The sequence below is a fragment of the Canis lupus genome, chromosome 38 (assembly GCF_011100685.1).
Source record: "Canis lupus familiaris isolate Mischka breed German Shepherd chromosome 38, alternate assembly UU_Cfam_GSD_1.0, whole genome shotgun sequence".
Classification (NCBI taxonomy): Eukaryota; Metazoa; Chordata; class Mammalia; order Carnivora; family Canidae; genus Canis; species Canis lupus.
The window spans coordinates 6915199-6935235 of record NC_049259.1 but is presented as its reverse complement, the minus strand read 5'-3'; the positions used below and the strand labels follow the sequence as shown (position 1 = coordinate 6935235).

Genomic DNA, 20037 nt, shown 5'->3' with positions numbered 1-20037 from the left:
CGCCCCCCACTTCCTTCAGCATTGCTGTATCTACTTAGCTTCTGATTCTCTGAAGCTTGTCTGCCTTTTCTCATCCCAGACTTGGCCTCTAGATTTGATAGATTCAATTTCTCTGGGTTTGGATCTCAAAATCATGAAATACAAGTAAAAATAATCTACCTCATTAGGCTCTTAAATACTTTTAGAAATACTCTACCAACCATATTCTGATCCCCTTTCCTGCTGTCTTATTCTAGCTTTTCTTAATTCCCACCACTCTGTTTCTCTCTCTGTCTCTATATGTGTGTGTGAGACACACACACACACACACACACACACACACACACACAGAAGTTAGATTAGACATAGGACGAGGGTATTAATCTCACCATACTCTGCATTCATTAATCCTCATCTGGAGCTCTGTGTTCAGTTCAGATTTGAACAGGTATATTAACTGAAGAAGAGTGGTGAATCCAGCAATCATCCTATGAGGATCAACTAAAGGAACTAGAAAGGTTTAACTAGAAAGGACACCTCTTTAGAACCTTCAGTTATTACAAGACTTAGGAATTTGACTAATCTAAACAGATTGATTTTAATAGTTCTCAAGAATTTAATAACAAGTACTTGCAGGCTTAGCTTGCTCCTTGATATTCAGTTCTCTGTTTTGTAAAAGGCAGTTTTTACTTTAAGCTAAACTAGAAAAAATTTTCTAGAACCAGGAAAATTGATTATTTGGGGAAAAAAATTTAATATTACATTGAAAATTTCATGGAGCTACTGCTTCCAATCATCTGATCACTTTAGATGGGCTGATAGTGTTAGATAAAACCTCTATATCAGCAATGTGTTGGAGTCTCACAGCACTACTTTACATATTCAACAAAACCTCTCTTTGCATAGATACGTGTGTAAAAACAGAACATTCATAGAGAGGGCAGGGTGCCATCAAAGGTGATTATAGGGACAGTAAAGTTCTTTTATGCCAGGAAAAATAAAATACTGGGTGTCTAATGGAGTTTCAGAACCTGATTTCAAAAGGATCATACAGATAGAAACTAAAATTTAGCATGCTGGACGGTTCTACAGAATATATTTGTAAGTATGAGATTCCATAGAAGAGTGGATGAATAACAATGATGTTGACTTGATATAAATGACTAGTGGATGTTTACTTTAAGAGTGGGGCTGCTAGAAGTGTTAGATTTCTTCTAAGGAAAACAAACTACTAAACACATGTTTGCCTGGCCTGGCCTCTCTATACTTAAAAAATATTTACAGTCATACATGCATAAATGAAACTTCTAAATTGTGCAGCAAAAGAAATATTACAGATTTAGAGTATGGCCTTTCATTTTATGTGTTTTTTTTGTGTGTGTGTGTATGAAAATGGATGTATATGTTTAGATAAGAATATATTATAAAATCAGATGTCTCAGAATTGTTTGCTTCAAAAATCATGCATTTTCAAATAATTAGTTCCATCATTTAATTAGCTGTACTGATTCCGGGTATGGATTGTTGCAAGGCTTACATGAAGCAATGTGAATTTTGATTTTACAGAATTTCTTCATTTCTTAATGTTATGCCTAAGCACAACTACACACAAATTACTTGCTTTTTAAAAGGTAAGAATTTTACGTGTTTTGGCAAACAAAACCTCACTAAAACGTAAATTGCTCTAGGTCTTTCTAAATTTTATGTGCCATTCTATATAATAAATACATTTAAATGCAGATGTTATATTGAACAGAATGAATTTATCAACTCTTGTCAGAAAATAAAAACGTTTAAATATGTGGAAAGATGAAATTTAAGAAAATCCATTTATTTTCACATTGCTTTGAGAAAGATTTCATTTAAATGCTAGAGAAAATGTGGATCTATTCTGGCACAATATGTATCTAACTCAATTCATCACTAAAGCATTTATAATCACTCTAAAAATTAGATTGTATAGATGAAATTATGGTTTCTTTAAAATAATCAAGAAAACATTGGAAGCAAAATCATTTTGGAGACCTAACTGTTCTAAATACTCTAGGCTTACAGTATAAAGGTGCATTCTAGTTTTACCAAGAGGATATGGAGAAAATTTAAAAGGTAGGCAAATTAATGCATAATGCTAACATAAAATAAAAAATATTTAAAGAAAAACCAATGGAAAATACAAATAAGAAACAGGAATTTTTACAATATCAACCCATGAAATTAATAAAATTTAGATAGGAAGTTAAACTAAAAATAAGGATAACTATAATCCAGCACTTACAAAGTGAAAAAATTATTTACTTAATATATAAGACAAAGTATTTATAGACATATTTTGCCAAATATGCATTCTCTGGGAAGTACACAGTAATATTTTTGGTTTTGTTATTATTTTCTTTTTAGGTCAATGGAATTTTTCCATAATCATACCACTAACATGAGAACAAAATGATTACTATTGATTTGAAACTTGGTGAGTTTCTCCAATTTAAATCAATTCTATATCAAATCTATATCATTCTTCCCCAGAGAACTCTTTTGCCAAAACAGAATTTTAATTCTGTGGAATATTTTGGGCTAATTTTTATTTTTGCCAGTAAATGACCACACATGATCTAATTCCAAGTAAATTTGTTAATTTACTTTTTTTGGAATTACCAAAAACATTTCTTAAAACTTCTCAATTATAAATGTGAAAATAATTCATTCTGCCACTCTAAATTTTGGTATTTTGATGCAGATCTATTACTTAATGATATATTCTGTTGAATGAAAGATTGCAGATATTTCTTTTCAAACCACTAGTTATTTTTGGAAACTCTTTGTCCTCAGACTTAAGTTTATTTTCTCCATTTTGCCAGACAAATTTCCAAAGGCTATCTTTTCTCTTTTCATTTTATAGGCATAAGAATTTTAATTTCTATTCTTTCATCTACTTTCCATATTCCAAAATTAGTTTAAAAGATTTTGTTGGGTTTTGTCTCCTTGTTTAATTTCCTTTTTTTCTTCATGTTTAAGCCTTAACTATAATTTTCAGAAGTGTTTTGCCTAGAAGTCATAAGCTCAAGGGGCCAATCTGGTTTATTAGGAGCTAAGTTAAATATTTGTGAATTTATCTCTTGGTTTCAATGTAGAAGGAGGCATTATGAGGACATGGAGAGTGTTCTGTGGTATTTTAACAAAGAGGTGGTATATGGTGATAACGAATCCTGGAGTAAACAGAGAAGAGAGGTGCAGTGGACACTCGGTTTCTAAAATATTAGAAGATGGGTATTAGGGCCCCAGCCAGTGCGCAGGGACATGGAGCAGAACTCCAGCACTGGGACAGCCCCCCCAACAAGTTCCTTTTCTTTAATGGACTAGAAAACCAAAAAACTTTGTGAAACAAGACTGCTTTGTGATCTGGTTTCTGCATAATACATCTTTTACATAATTCTATCACTAAATACTTTATTTCATATTTTATGTCATCACAATCTATTGGCATTCTACAACTTAATCAATTTGTAAATATTTGACTTAGAATAGTAAACAACAACTTACACATGATTATCAAATAGCATTGGAACATAACACCTCAGGGAATTTATTATCTACTAGGATTATAGAAGTCAGAAATATAAATAACATTATTTTCATACATTTATATTTATATTACCCTCTTTTTCCAATGTCGCTCAACTAAAGAGCCACTCGGGCTAGAGAACCTCCCTCAAAATCAGTCATGTAGCTGGACACAGGGCTGCTATTGGTCTATACAGAGCCTTTGCTGGAATTCTAAAAGATAACCTTTCCACCACATGGATGAAGCCCCACTTGGAGGCTCACAGCTTGGCAAGGGCATTGTGGGTAGATCTAAGCCCCTTCTCTCCTCCAGACCAGATGTGTCCATAGTGGAGAGAGCCTGCATACTCTAAGGAGTAGCTCTGGCTGGGCTGTCCTCTCAGAGCTCTTCTGGTCAAACAAATCCTTCCTGGCAGCTTGTCCCTTCAAAATGATACACACATCCAAGTGTCTGACTTGCTATAGGAGATCCAGCTACTTCTAAAGTTGGCAACTCAGCTATTAATATAATGTGTGAACAATAGAAATGTAGGAACACATGGTACAAATGAAAAGAAGGAAGATTTGCAGGAGAGCATGAGAACACACCGAAGAATGGATAAGGTTAATTGGAAGGCTTCTGAAGTCTGAGTTGAAATTTAAAAAGAGGAAGGAATGCAGTCTGACAGAATGTGTGTTTCCTGTGCATACAAAAGAGTTTAGGAAATATTTCCTGAGAGACAGAGTGCAAGAAGCTGAAGGAAGATCAGATTATAACTAGGACAGAAAGGTTTTACATACAAGCATTTTTCTAATCCTTACAATTCCATTTGAGAGACAAGGTAATTAAGAATCTAAGAGTTTATTGACTATGCCCAAGGTCACGCAGCTAATAAGACCCTGTACTCACGGCCCTGTTTGTTTGGTTTCAGAGCCTAGAATGATTATAAAATACTCGGTCACCTGTCAAGAGCTACGGGAACCCCCTAGACGCTAGTGCATCTGGAAATTACTTTACCTTTGTCATGCTTCTGACCTCAGTGGGTGTTGCATACTAAGACTGTCCTGCCTTTGCCAAAGAATTCCATCAGAGTTCTTTAAAAATATTTATGATACCTTGTCAATATGTCAATATGACATGGAAGCTCTAATACATTAAGAGAGTAGGTAATGAGATATAAAAAAATAGTGTTAAATATGGTAGGGAGGGAAAAAGTCAAGCTACAGTGGAAGACAGGGATGACTAAACTGACACATGATGAAAGGGACTTCTTTACCAGCCTCCTACTTAGAAGAGAAGGGAGCCATTGGGTAACTGCATCTTAGAAGCGATTATAGGCATAAAGAATCTTATATTTTAATTCAGGGTCTAATTATGCACAAGATCAGTTATGAAGAGCCAGTCAACATAAGAGGTTTCTTAGCTTCAATTATTTCAGTGTTAATCATCTTTGGTCAGATTTATCTTTCTAACAAAATATATGATTTTCTTCACACTATTATTTAAAGACCACAGTGAATTATTATTACTACAACAGAATAGAATCCAACATGTAAAACCATCCAGATTCTAACTGCTCACATAGCTATTCTTATAATCAACTCTCTTTTTTGCTTAAATTAGTTTGAATCTATATTCGTAATCAGAAGTGTCCTAACTTTGTTTTTTTTTCCTGTAGATAGATATACTTAGCTACTCTGTCCTTTGTTCCTCCTTACAGTAAAGACTCATACAGAAAATGAAGTCCATCAGACCACAACACCCATAAATTCTTATACCCAAACCTGCAAATGTACTTAGATCTACACCCATTCCAGTCACAAGGAAACATCCATTTCTTCCTCTATTTACACTTCTCCAACATTCTATCCCCCATAATCTGAATTCTAGTTCCTTTAAAAAAAATTTTTTTTTCAAAACCTGAGAATCTATCGATTTTCCTCCTTTCTCCTATTTCTGTAACATCCTCCCAAGGACACTCACACTGTAGACTTTATGAACCATACACTTAGAGATGTGCAGGTCAGAATGGCCAGAGAGCATAGTCCTGTCTCTCTGTTACACTGTTTGGTTCATGGCTTTCATCAGAAGGGAAGAAGGCAGGGATGAAGGGAGGGAAAAGTAGAGAAAGTGCAGGTAGCCCTACGTTTGTCCAGGTCTCCATTTCCTCTTGTTTCCTTCCCTCTTGCTTCTGCCCAACCTGTTCCACCAAAACCCCTCTCACTGTTCTTGAATGGCCTTCTTGTTAGCAAATATGACAGATATTTTTCAGTCCTTTGTTCTCTCTCTCTCTCTCTCTCTCTCTCTTTCTTTTGAGAGGGAGAGTGCGTGCATGTGCATGGAGCGGGCATGAGGGTAGGGAGAGGGGCAAAGGGAGAAGGAGAGAGAGAGAGAGAGAGAGAGAGAGAGAGAGAACCTTAAGCAGGCTTCATTGCCCAGCACAGGGCTCAATCTCATGACCCTGAGATCATGACCTAAACTGAAATCAAAAGTAGGAACCTTAGCCTACTGACCCACTCAAGTGCCTCCTCCCACTGCCTCCCCCATCCTTTTTTCCCTTCATCTCTTCCCAGCATTTTTGGGTTTTGTTTTGTTTTGTTTTTAAGATTTTATTTATTTATTCATGAGGGACACAGCAAGAGAGGCAGAGGGAGAAGCAAGCTCCATGCAGGGAGCCCAATGCAGGACTCGATCCCAGTACTCCGGGACCATGCCCTGAGCCAAAGGCAGATGCTCAACCACTGAGCCACCCAGGTGCCCCCATCTCTTCCTGGCTCTTAACACTCAATTGACTAGTCTTTGCTTTTGGAGAACTCATTCCTTGGTTTCTGTGATACCACATCACTCTGATTGTCCTCCTGCAGGCTCCACTTTTTCAGTGTGTCTCTGAGTCATCTGTCTTGGGCCATCTGCTTTTCTCAGTTCATATCCTCTTCCTGGACCATCTTATCTTTTCTTTTGGTTTCTCCTATGTGTTTTATAAAAACTGCCACCTTTATCTTGAGGTCAAATCTTTCATCCGAACTCGTTTCCTTCCTTTCTCCCACCTTCCATATCCAGTACATCAAGCTCTCCCCCACATCTGCAATCTGTCCCGTTCCCTCCATCTCTCCTGCCACCTTCCTAATCTAAACCTGTAACACCCTCACCTGCACTCCTGGAGGTATCCTGGAGGCTGTCTCCTAACTACTCTTCTGAAATCCATCCTTGCACCATTACAATCAATTCTACTCACAAAACCAAACTCAAATGTTAGCATGTCTATTCCATATTTTAAAACCCTCGATGATTTTCCAACTCCTAACTATGAAATTGATGATGTGTATGGCCTAACATGTTCAGCTTTTGCTATCTTCCAACTTCATCTCTCATCGCTTTCTTGCTGCCATAAGCATTTTTTTAACATGATTACTGGTCCTGTCTTAACTTTCTAGCCTATTCTCTCAGTTTTCTCCCTGCCATATTCTAGATTCTTGTGATGACTACATTCCTTTCATTTCCTCAATTAGGACATGACCCATTGCCCAAGCTGCCCTTCATCCCCTTCGCTCAGCACATTCCTGCATGCCCTATAGGTTCCAACTCAGCTATTACTGTACTGGGATGACATCTTTAGCCACCCCCAAGTCTGGCTAGGTTCTCCTCCTGTGTGTACTTATGGGCCACTGGACTTCCTGTCTCAAAGTCCCCATCACATGGATTTTAACTGCTTGCTAATGAGGACAGGAAGAGGAAAAAGACAGGATCTACATAGAACTGGCAGCCAGAATTTGACACATAACAAATGTTCAACAGATGTTTTGACTGAATCAATAAGGACTGATATAAAAACTCAGTTATCCTTAGTTCATTATGTGTAAGTGTGCATATATGTTTAGCAAAATATTTCCAGCTCTCATTATAAATTGAAGATTTAATTATTAATAAATTTTTGAGTCGTTTTCTCAAAATCCTGAGATTAAAACCTCTGTAATGTATATTGTTATATAAAGCCTGGGCTGAGTAAACTGTACCTGAATTTTAAGCCACGGTTATACTGCCAAGAGTGGAGAAAACCGGGTAAACAACACCCTTCTCAGAGCTCACCTTTACGGAATCTTATTCTTTATTTAGCTACTTAGGCCATTGTGACTAATTACAAAGAAGTAAATTCTTGTTCGATATATTGAGAGATCTTTCTAAAACTAAGAATTACCCAAAAAAGAGAAGACTCAGGAGTTGAATTCATTGTCAGTAGGCCTTAAAGAGGAAGGTCTTTCTCAGTAAGCTGTATTTTTTTTAAATACCACTTAAATGCCATGAATAAGTGGCCCAGATGGGTTCTAAAGTCATAACTCTAAGTACTTATATTTCCAGAAAATCTTTACAAGATGAGTTATTTTATTTTTCTCTCTCCTCCCCCACCCCCATGAGTGATAATATTCCATTAATTTCAAAAACCCAAGCTTATTTTTTCATGACTTATAATTTTGTGTGTTCCTGAGACATTGCTCTAGCACATAATTATTTTAAATGATTAAATTATACTAAGATTATTCTGTATTGCTTTAGAAAAATGAGCAGGCAAAATTGTTGGATTTGCAAGATGTGCGGAGATGAATCTAAGAAGCTTCCTTCAAAGTAAGTAGCATTTAAATTCTACAGCCATTCTCATGCATATTTATCACATAATAAATAGGTGTACATTTATTCAACTGTTAATTTAATATATTTTGTTCAGAGAGTAAAATTTGCATTTACACATGAGTAATTCCACCAGAAGAGCAATCATGTATTATGCTAAGGTTTCATTTTCATTATTTATGGTTTACACTTGAGAATTAAACAAGTATAATGCTCGTACAGGGTCTATTCTGAATAACTACTGTTAAGTTTTTTTGAAGTTTTATATTTTTATGCTAAAATGAGATTCCTTATCCAAAATATTTTCGTGATTCAAACCCTCTGTCTACAAAGTGCCAGAAACCTCATGTCTAGTTGGAAGAAGGGAGATTGATAGGGTCACTAAATGCTTACCAAGCTCCTGAGTCTCTTGGATATTTTGTCAAACTAAAAACGTAGCCATTTGGCTGGGAACCGTGACTGCTAAGATGGAAAGCGTAATGCCTGAGAAGGGTAATATACCATTTGATTGGTTTTTCCACCTCAAGGATTCCCACACCGTGGATTGCTGTCTGTTGGCTTAACCAGACCTGGACTAACCAGGTCCGTGTCATAGTGTTCAATTCTGGCCACATCTCCCTTTCTCTGGTCAGAGCTGGATGCCAGCAGTACCAAAATGTCCAAAAATACTTACAAGCATTTGTGCGAGGTGGGGAGGTGGCTGCAATGGTGGTGGAAGAGAGTGTAAGACCCAAAGTTCACCATTTTAAACAGGGGAAGCTGCTGTACTGAATGGGTGTGTGCAGGAAGGGAGATGAAACAGAATAATTTGGGAATCGCTTCCATCTCTTCTGCTGATGACTCCCAAGGAGAATCACCACTGGGGCTTGCATTTCTTTCTACTTGCCTTGCAGACCCACCATCAGGGAAAGGGAAAGCCAAGGAAAAAGAGAATTCACATTCATGGCAATCTGGTCATTTTATAGGTGCATTACATTCATGACCTTCTCTAATTTTCAAGATAATTTTGAGAGATGGGTCTTATTCCCATTTTATGTATAATACAACTAGGGCTCAAAGATTTTAGGTAAAACCAAAAGCTATTAAATGCAGCACTGGAATTCAAACTCAGGACTATCAGACTCTGAGCACCCTACATTCTTATTTCCACAATGACATGAGGGTCTCAGAATGCTCCCCTGTCTGGTATCCACTGCTTTTATTAGGAAATCTGGGTGGGTGAGGAGACAGAGACGTTTAGAACTACTCTCATATGGGCACCTGACTAGCCATGGGACAAGATGAACTTGAGATACTCAGAAAAAAGTTACAAGCAAAATGGGGTTAAACCAAATCCAAATTTCATTTCACAACTTTAACTCCGACCGTAATCACCCCAATCATGATCTATCTTCATAAATCTCATGAATTTTAGAAAGAGAAGAATTATCTCACCAACAAAGTACCAATGCTTTATTTTAAGCTAAGCCAAGACAATGATAGCATCTTCGCTCATGTAGTAGATTTTATTTTTTCCTATATAGTGGGAACAGGGGAACCAGAGAGGCATGCCACATACCTTGCCTAGGACTCACCAATTCACTGGATGGAAAAGGTTACTTTAGGTTACTGTTTTTAAAGTTCTAATAAGAGAAAAGAACAGTGAGTCAGATACCATTTCATGGAAATGTTTTTTGCAAGCAACCCTAACAGCAGTATACTGTTAAGCCTCAGGACTGATGCACATAGTCTACCTAAAACTGGCAAGGGCCATCTGAATTTGTAGAAAACAAAAGATATTTGACCTTTTAAAGACTCCTGATATGTTTCCATGTTCTGGGTTATTTTTTAACCTCTTTAACTAATCTTCCTTCATTGTATGAAGTACCTCCTAATGCTGATGGCTGTTCCCTCAACACCAATTATGGAGCTACCTCCATACCAGGTGTAGCCCATGGACAATGCTAGCTTGTCTAGCTATCTGATTATTTGACATTATGGAAAACAGGAAAATTAAGAGTGAACCAAACATAAACTGAAACAATCACAAACTGAATGTCAATAAACACACGGAGTATTTTAAAGGCGAGAAAGTAAAATGATTTATATGTAAGAATACATGGTCACTTGCCAATTCATCTCACAAAGCCCTGAAAACTGAACAGAAATGAAGCCTCAAAAGCAGTATCTTTCACAGATATTTTTGAAATTGTAAACGTTTTTTTTATACCATTTGTTCACATATTATTCACAGTAACAGACATTCAAACCCTCAGCATGTAAAAAAAAATTATAGCAACTAATAGAGAAAATATCTACATATAGTAGATATGGAGTTACTAACTTTATTATGTGAATGCATACAAATAGAGTTTGTGGATGAACTCTAGGATGTTAATAGTTAAATGGGCAAACACATTTGGTGTTAGCAGCACACAATGCAAACCCAAATGCGGTTTGACCATTTGAACCAAGAATCTTTTTTTTTTTTTTTTTAATTTTTATTTATTTATGATAGTCACAGAGAGAGAGAGAGAGAGAGAGGCAGAGACACAGGCAGAGGGAGAAGCAGGCTCCATGCACCGGGAGCCCGATGTGGGATTCGATCCCGGGTCTCCAGGATCGCGCCCTGGGCCAAAGGCAGGCGCCAAACCGCTGCGCCACCCAGGGATCCCGAACCAAGAATCGTAAAAACGTACATTTCTTGACCCGCTTTAATTCTACTTCTACGAATCCCATAAGCAATTAGCAATCCTTAATCACAAATTTTTATGTTAAAAACTGAGAAATAATCAAAATTCTCATTGAGAATAATTATGTTAACTAAACAATGCCCTCTTGTAAAGGCACCTGGGTGACTCAGTTGATTAAGCATCCCACTCTCGATTTCGGCTCAGGTCACGATCTCAGGGTCATGAGATCCAGCCCCACGTGCTCTGTGCTTAGAGGGAAGTCTGAAGATTCTCTCCTTCTGTACCCCACTAGCTCTCGAGGACTCTCCCTCTCTTTCTTCCTCTCTCTCAAATAACTAAATCCTTAAAAAAAAGAATGGCCCGTTGTAGAATACTCCACAGTGACTATCAATGACCATCAAATTTATAATTGTCATAACACTTTAAGTGGACTTTAAGACAATTGTGATGACATATAAAAAGCTTATTAGAAGTGAATATATACATATATATGTGTATACACACAAAGTGTGTACGCACACAAACAAACTTGCAGAGTATGGATACTTCTTGGTTAAAAACACACAAACATACATAACAAAATATTAACAGTAGTAATTTGGGAATAGGGAAATTACAGGACTATGGATATTTATCTTTTAAAAATTTATTTCATCATATTATCAAGTTTATACTACTGACATGATTTTTTAAATTTTTAACCATTTAGAAAGTAAAAATAAAATGTAGAAGATCACAGAAAGATAAGTTTCCATCCAAAACCACACAAATAGGGACCCCTGAGTGGCTCAGGGGTTGAGTGTCTGCCCTCATTCAACTCAGGGCGTGATCCCAGGGTTCAGGGATCAAGTTCCACATCAGATTCCCTGCGAGGAACCTACTTCTCCCTCTGCCTATGTCTCGGTGTCTCTCATGAATAAATAAATAAAATCTTTTCTTAAAAAAATCACACAAATAGAGTACAACATTTTGGCATTATTTTCAAGATCATAGATTTCTATGTAGCTGAGTAAAACCTTGAGAATATTTTGGTGCAATAAGCACCTTTTGTTTCTTTTCAAAGCATTACTTTGGAGGAAGTACTACAGTGGGGCCAGTCTTTTGAAAAGCTGATGGCTACAAAATGTGAGTATTATGTATACTTCATCTTTGAATAACTAGTCAGTTTTACTCCTAACAGGAAAAGGTGGCACTAGATGATGAATGCGTGCTCTCTTCTCACAGCCTTCTAAATGGCAACTGCCCCCCTGTTAAAAAAAGAAAACCTGAAAATAGTTTGTCATGTCAACCACTATTATTATCTTTGGTGTTAATTAAAACAAGATTAGTCACTGCGAATATTTAGTTTTCACAAGTATATGTGTAAAATCCCTTGGAAAATATGCTTAAATCGTAACACATACAGAAATATACCGCCTTAGCATGGCCTTCTAAAGTTAGCATTTTAGAAAACTCAACAATTTGCTGCTCTTAGTGCTTTCAAAAGTAAGAATAAATTTGAGTCTTAATGTTCTAAAACTCCTCAGAGTTAGTTTTCAACTTTATCAGTGTCTGATTTAAGTGGAATGTTATAGAAGACTGCATATAGTTGTATATAAGTATTGACATTCACATGGTAATAAATGAAAGTTAACAAAAATGCGTATTAAGAAGATAGAGTCATAGGCTCAATGCAAGCAACATGGAGAAGTATGTGCATTCATGGGAACAGTCAGTTGTGTTTGGTTAGAAAACTGGGAAGTTGATAAACACCAGAAGACAGATACACACACAAAAAATGTAGTAGGTACTCAAAGAAAACTCTTGTTTGCTGAATTTCGTATTTTTTTTAATGGAGTTTGCTCCCACCAAATGTTTCTTAATTTTTGCCTATAGACTTTTTTTTTATTGAAGTTTGATTTGCCAACATATAGTATAACACCCAGTGCTCATCCTGTCTAGTGCCCCCTTCAGTGCCCGTCACCCAGTCACCCCATCCCCCTGCCCACCTCCCCTTTCACTACCCCTTGTTTGTTTCCCAGAGTTAGGAGGCCCCCATGACTTCTTTTTATTTGAGATTCCCTATTAGACTTTCTGTTAACATTTCCTCTGTTTACACCTATTGACTATGGAAAGGGAGTTAGCTGTGCTACTTGATTGATGGTTTGATTGATGGAATGTGCCAGTGGTAACTGGATAGAGTACTTCTTGTTACTTCTAGAGGTGGCCAGGCTTCTGGGACACTTCCTGCTCTCTGACCCAAGGGCCCCTCCTGGTATGGAGACAGCTGTGTCTGTCTAACTCAGAGGGTAATGGCCGGAGATGTGGACCCCTGGCTTCTCCTATAGGAAAACCTTCATCAGCTATTCTGGGAGTTACTTCGTGGCCCTTCTTAGTCCTGGGATCCACACCTCCAGACTTGGGTCACTACCTGAATTCCCATTGATCATAAAAGTCTTTCCAGTAAGCATCTGAGGCTATGGTTTTCTTGTGAATCTCCCCTGGATTTTATTCTCAAGCATTCCTCATAGTTTGTGATCCAGTTTACCAGAGTGATTGTGAATTTTTAAAAATATTTTTGGGTCAATTTTAGGACACTGGAATGAGAAGAAGAGACAAAAGCATATGTTCAGTCAGCTGGATTGACTGATCCTCTGCTGAATAATTTTAATTTCAGTCCCAATGCTCTGAAATCCATGTTTTGCAACATTGCAGGTTAATCTCCCTCTGGAAGTTTCAAATTCTCCATCTGTAGCATGGGAATACCACCCATCTTTTCAGCATTACTGTTCAGGTTAGCCATAAATGCAAATTAGGCACACAATAATTGGTAGTTATTTTAATTAATAACAAAGTGCATGTCTCTGAATATCATTCCTTTTTCTTTGCCGCTTACCAAAAAGTTCAAAATCTCTAACTTGGCCTTCAAGACTGTACCAAAGCTCGAATGCATTTTCCATGATTTACTGCAGCTCCACGCCTTCACATGACGCACCCTTCCGCTGGGGTGACCCTTGATCCATTTGCTACACCTGTGACGCACCTGCTCCAGGCTTCTGCACAAAGTCCTCTGTCTACTCTGTTATCTGCCCATCGTGGCTAGTAAAATTTAGCTTTCACCTTTTCCCTGAAACCTCTTGGAAATACTTGTGCTCTCTCTTCTGTTAGTATCATTATTTATTCTGCTTCTAAGTACAGTTATTTAGTGTGCTGGGTTTTTTCCACAGGCGGTTTCTCAGTAGATCTTAAATTCCCTGAGAACACAGATCGTTGTGCGTTCACTTTTCATCTCCCGACCCAGGGACTCAGAATGTGCTTTGTATCTAATGGGCATGCAATAAATGTTCAGTGAATATATACAAGACAAATATTGGTAAGAAAAGATCAAAATACCAAGCCATATTATGTAAAACTTTCTGTGCCGGTCCTGAAGGCCTCATAAACAAAGTGAATAAAGTTAATTTGTTTGGTAATGATCTCAAGTTAGAGCTTAGCTAGAATTAGCTATTTAGAGATCTAGTGTCATGAGAATAAGCAAAGTTTACAGGAAAGATGAGGACAGGAAGAGAGCATACCGCTCTTCATAAACATCGAAAAAGCAGCGTAAGAATCTCTTGAGAAATTTAGTTACTGTGAAATTCATGTAAAAATTTAATAATCACATAATGAAAACAGGTGATGAAAACAATTCATTCTCTGGACAAACTAAAAAAAAAAAAAAAAAAAAAAAGCATTAAATGTGCCAGAGAATACAGTGTGTTTACGCTAACCAAGGATACTAGTAAAATGCATTCTCTAGCTAAGATATGTAGATGTCTCTTTCTACATAGATTAAAAGACTATTTCTAAGAACATGTAGTTTAAAAACCCATTTAGGAAGGAAATGTATTAAGCGTGGTCTCAATGGATGAACAGGAATTGGTTTAAGAGATGTTTGCTGAATAGTCATTAAGTGCTAGCTATCACAATACAGTTAAATTCAACTTCCTCATGGGAAGAAGGGATCCAAGAAAATCATCAGTTTAAGAACTGAATCCCAGCAAAATTAAGACCTTTGCTAGAAACTAAGAATGCTAGTAATCTAGATGCTTTTTAATGATACATTATTGACAAGTTAATTTTTCAAAAACAGTCTGTGTGCTCAATATCAATTCACTAAATCTTAAACACTTGGATAGCAGCCAATGTGCTTGAAAAAAAATTCCATGTGTCCATGTACCACATGAAATAACATAACATTTTTCAAAACCTGAAAAATCTCCCAGAAGAGAACAGGGAAGCCTGCTATTGATAGCACATTGGGGTGAAGTGGAGAATGGTGATTGATGGAATTTCAAAGGCAAGGCAAACACAACACTTTTTAAAAATAGACTTTGACAACATTTCCACCAAAGGCTGTCTTAAGGGCTGACTAGCAAGGTTGGTTTGGTTTGGTTTTTTGCTTCCAGATAAAGATGGTTTTATGAAGCTATCTGGGCTTTTCCCATGAAGAGCCTATTGTTAAATTCGACAGGCAGAAGGAAGCTCTAGATATAGAAAGAAAAACACAGACACATATTTCTTTGACATAAAATTACTTGTGAGATCTAGTTAGGACAGCCTTATACAAGATCAGCACCCAAAATATATCAGCAAAGTGTGGCTTGTGACTGGAGGAAACTGTGTGGTTATGAAGTGCCCTATGTAAATATTGAGAATCTGAGGGCTGCACAGATTGCTCCAAGAACTGCTAGGAACAAACTGCTTTGAGTTTTAGCGTACACTGTGAAGTGTGATCCCTGAGCAGTGAAGTATCTATTGAGTTCCAGCTATGTATGACACAGGGACAGAGGAAGTGCTTTCTTGAAGGTATCCACGATTAAAGATAAATAAAATATAGGTGTACCATAAGCAGTTTGTGAACTACAAAGAAGGGAGACTGGAAATAGCAGATGACCTACTAAAAACCTAGTATGTACACGCTAAGGGGCGAAGATAGTTGGGGAGAGATGGCAGGTCTCCTGGGAAAGCTTACAAGAGGCAAATCTCAGCTGGAACTTGATTCAGACTAGTGTAAAATGGTAAGGAAGTCTGACTGGCAGTATTTTAAAGATAGTCAACTGTTTTAGAAGTCCAGCAGAAATAAATGCTTCTTTGAAGAAGAGATATACTCTGTAGGATCCCTCAGGATTTAGTGTAAAAATTGGTCTCATTAAGAAATCTCCATAATGAATTAAGCAGAAAGTGCCCTGCAAAATTTGCAAATCTGCAGATGATAGAAAGTCCTCCAAGTTTCGAAACACCCAACTGTTTAGGAAAGAGTTACATTATTTGCAAATGGGCATAAATGCAGTAATAAGTCTTTTAATGGATCAGAAAAAAAATTGTCAGAACTATTAGTTATTAACTCATAAAAATATCTGAGAATTACCAAAAATATTTCCTTAAATGTTGCTGGCCCAGAATACAACACTGCACTTCGAAATACCATCAAAATGTCAAGCATCACCAAGATGAAAAACCTAGTAGAAATCTATAGTTCTGATGACTAAATTGAGTAGAACTAGACATGCATTTGAAATGACAAGGGGACCAACAATTGCCTTATACCCTCTCAGGTTTGACAAACTTTACATCTCTATAAAATGGAAAGATTGAGTGAAAAATAATCAAATCAAAATTTTAACTAATCAGTTTTATTTTTAATTTTAATTAAAATGACAGCAAATGATGCCAGGAAAAATATATATGTAAGTATATGTATGCCCTAAATCTCAAAAGATGAGGATAGACGTCTCTCACTGATATTTGAGTAAAGTATGCTTAATATAAATAGAAAGAAATTAAACTCCAACTAACTTGCCTGGATGATTCATTCAGTCCCTGCATGTGTCTGGTATACCTTCCCAGCCCCGGGACAGAGGTGACACAGATCCACAAGGTCACTTGTGCTCAACTCATCTGCTCCCTCTAGAGGGAGGAGATAGCCAAACAAGCAAATACATTGACGAATATATTAATTCCAGAAAGTGGTAAGTGCTTTGAAGAAAATAAAACCAGGTAATATGGCAAAGAAAGGCAGGTATAAGAGGGCAGATCAACTGGGTGATTGGAGAACAACCATCAGAAGGGGTAAAATTTGACCTGAGAGCTGATTGATGAGAAGCAGCCAGCCAGTCTGGGATCCGGGAGCAGAGTGGCCCAAGCAGAGGAAAGCTGTGTTCAAAAGGCTCTGAGATATGAGTGAGGTTAGTGTTTTCAAATAACCAAAGAAGTTCAGCATGACAGGAGTAAAGAGCCTTATTGGCCACATGAGCAATTTTAGACTACAGATTAACAGTAGGTGTGCTTTTAAAAGTACCCTCCAGGGGGCACCTGGACGGTCATTTAAGCCTGGGACTCTTGGTTTCCACTCAGGTCATGATCTTGGGGTGGTCAAATCCAGCCCGGCGTTGGGCTCCACGCTGGGTTAAGATTCTCTCTCTCCCTATCATTCTGCTTCTGCTTCGCTTTCAAAAAAAAAAAAAAAAGTAGCCTCCAGTTTTCTTCTGAAAAAAAGAAGCAGAGAGACCAGTTGGAAGGCTATTGCAATAAACTATGAAAACACTAGAAATCAGCAAGGAAGACAAAGCCAAGAGAATATAGCATAAAGACTAATCAAAGCCGTCAGGCTATGAGATCACTTAGAGGGAGAGTTCAGAGAGAGGAGAGGAGAGATCCAGAGATGGAGCTTAGGTGCATATGCTAATATTTCCAAATCCAGAGAAGAGGAGGAATCAGCAAAGGAGATGGAAAAAGAGCATCAGGTGAGTTAAGGATGACCAAAATAATGCATCATCATTAAAGGCAAAGAAGAGCATGTTTCAGGAAGGGAGCTGTGAACTGTGTCAAAGACTGCGGAGAAGGCAGGTAAGATGAGGAAAGAACAGTGACTTTTGCTATGACAATATGGAAGTCAGTGGTGCCTTGACCGGAGTAGTTCCAGGGGGTATGGGGATGGATAGGACAAGAGGAAGCAAGGCAGAGAATGTAGGCAATTATTTACATAAGTTTTGGGGCGAAGGTCAGCAGAGAAAACAGAAGAGACTAGAAGGAGACATGAGGTCAGTACTGTGAATAGAGTCAATAGCCATTTTTTATTTTATTTGGGAAATACAGCAGCTTCCCTAGAGATGATGACAAACATTAGAAGAAAGTGATGACATAGAAGAGAGAGGGGATAATTTTAAGAGTGACAGAGAAATGAAAAGCCATGGAGAAAAAAAAAAAAAAAAAAAGAAAAGCCGTGGAGAAAGCATAACAAAACAGAAGCCAAAAAAGAACTGCTTGGACATTGTTTTCCTTTCAGGAGGCAAATTAGAAAGGACAGGTACCAGTGGAGGTGGGATGGTTGATTCGGTGGCGGTGGCGAGAAGACAAGGGAATCTCTCCCGGATCAAATCAGGGTTCTCAGTGAAGTCTGAGACAAGGTCATCAGCAGAGAGCTGAGGAGAGAAGGGGGAAGGAGAAGATATGAAATAGTTTCTGGAGAGTTAAAGAACCAGGACGTTATGGAAGGGTGGTAGGTGACTGGGCGGTGTTGCATGCCCGCTTCAGATGTGCTGGGGCGATTTCATGTGAGAAAGGCCAGGTACCTATTTTTCTGTGGCCTCTTCAGTTTGCTCCAGAGCAGACATTCTAGGTAGGCAGGTGTTCTGAATCACAGAGTTTGCATCAACATTGATTTTGGTCAAAATCATCCTTCAACATATTGTCTATTTTCCTGCCTTTCTCAGTTCTCACAATTACCTGCACACAGCCTTGGAAATGCCAGGTTGGATACTATAGGACTGTCACACTGCTGAAGGCAACGAAGACTGCTCCAATTTACGCTGGCTGGAGCATCCGCATCCTGACACAAACCAGACATTAGAAGTTACTAATGGTTGCTGTTGTTCCATCACATGCAGCCTGATGCCAGAGGCAGAGCCGTTGCCTCCGCTCCCTTCAGCCGTGAGAGATTCCGTGCTGCTCGCTGTGGATTGGCAGCTTCCTATCACTCATTCTACCCTCTGCTAACCAGCTGCTGGTGCTGTGGTTCCCTTCAGCAGCCCTCCTGTTCCCTACACCACCGCCCATAGCCCCTCCACCCAGGACCGTCTTCTCCAACTCCTCATGCACTTGTTCACCTTGCAGGGAGAAAAGCACAACAGCAAAACCTGGCCTCTTATTCACATCACTGTTCAATTAGTACATGTTGTCTCATTGTCAAAAAAAAAAAAAAAAAAAAAAAAGTAACAACATGTCAGGGAAAATCTCTGGTCTTTGGTGCTCCCTGGGTGCTAAATAATCAGGGCCTGCTTCTTCACTTCTCAAAACTTCTGGAGAATCCCTTTCAAACACAGAAGCATGAGGAATCTGAAAGCCTTGATTGACAAACATTGGTTGAGTCAGCACTTACTGTAGGCTCTGGTGAAATGGAACCTTCCATATGAAGGTGGAACTGTGGTCCTGATTCACAAAGTGTGAGCCCATGGGTGGGAGAGTAATCAAAGTAAAGCGATGGATACAACAGACTGTGATGTAGGGTGAGGTGGAACTGTAATTAAAATAAGGTGAACCAGGTGCTATTTGTCAACTGACAGGAAACACATTTAGTGTGTGTTGGGGGTGGGGGGCCCAGAGAAATTTTTCCAGGAATTGAGATACTTGGCCTGAGTCTTAGATCCGAGTAACAAAGCCCACCTCACAGAAGGAACTGCATATACAACAGCATGGGGGTAGCACACAGCCTGGCCAGGAGCACAGCTCAGACAAAGAATGTTTCCAGAAGTGACAAGGGAAGAGAGGTAGGGAGCACCATATCCTCATGGGCCCTGTAGCCACTGCCAAGCTCTGGCTTTTCTTATTTAGGACAATAATGGGAAAAGATTGAAAGGTTACAAATATGGGTTGTGGCCAGATTTTTTACTTAGAAGTTCTTCTCTGATAAAAGTGCAAAAAAGATTGAAAGCAGGTCAGATAGATGAACTGAACAGGTCAGATTAGAGATGGTTTACAGATATTTCTCAAAAATTATAAACAAAAATAATTTGTAAGAAGAGAACAGAAGATAATGCAATAAATGTAACAGTGTCTTTCTGTTATGAAGAGATCTGAAAAAAATCCAGAAAACACTAACAATGCAAAAGACATTGCAAATGATTGCAATTCACAGAAAGAAAAGATAAGGTCGGTAAGAAAAAAAAATGCTTAGGCATTCATGCTTTAAAATTTTTAAATTAAACA

At 38.1% G+C, this 20037-nt stretch overlaps 1 protein-coding gene across 2 annotated transcripts in view; it reads left to right on the top strand.

Annotated features, from left to right (window-relative positions):
• The first annotated feature begins 923 nt into the window (after positions 1–923).
• RGS13 (regulator of G protein signaling 13) overlaps positions 924–20037 on the top strand; it is a 28410-nt gene continuing 9296 nt past the window's right edge. Inside the window, exons 1-4 of one of the 2 annotated variants that reach the window (XM_038586114.1) lie at positions 924–1080; positions 2377–2446; positions 8069–8137; positions 11876–11937. In XM_038586114.1, coding sequence (XP_038442042.1) covers positions 8073–8137; positions 11876–11937 — 127 coding nt within the window. In that variant the 5' untranslated portion in view covers positions 924–1080; positions 2377–2446; positions 8069–8072. The remainder of the gene's footprint in view (positions 1081–2376; positions 2447–8068; positions 8138–11875; positions 11938–20037) is intronic. The other variant, XM_038586115.1, reaches the window with a different exon arrangement.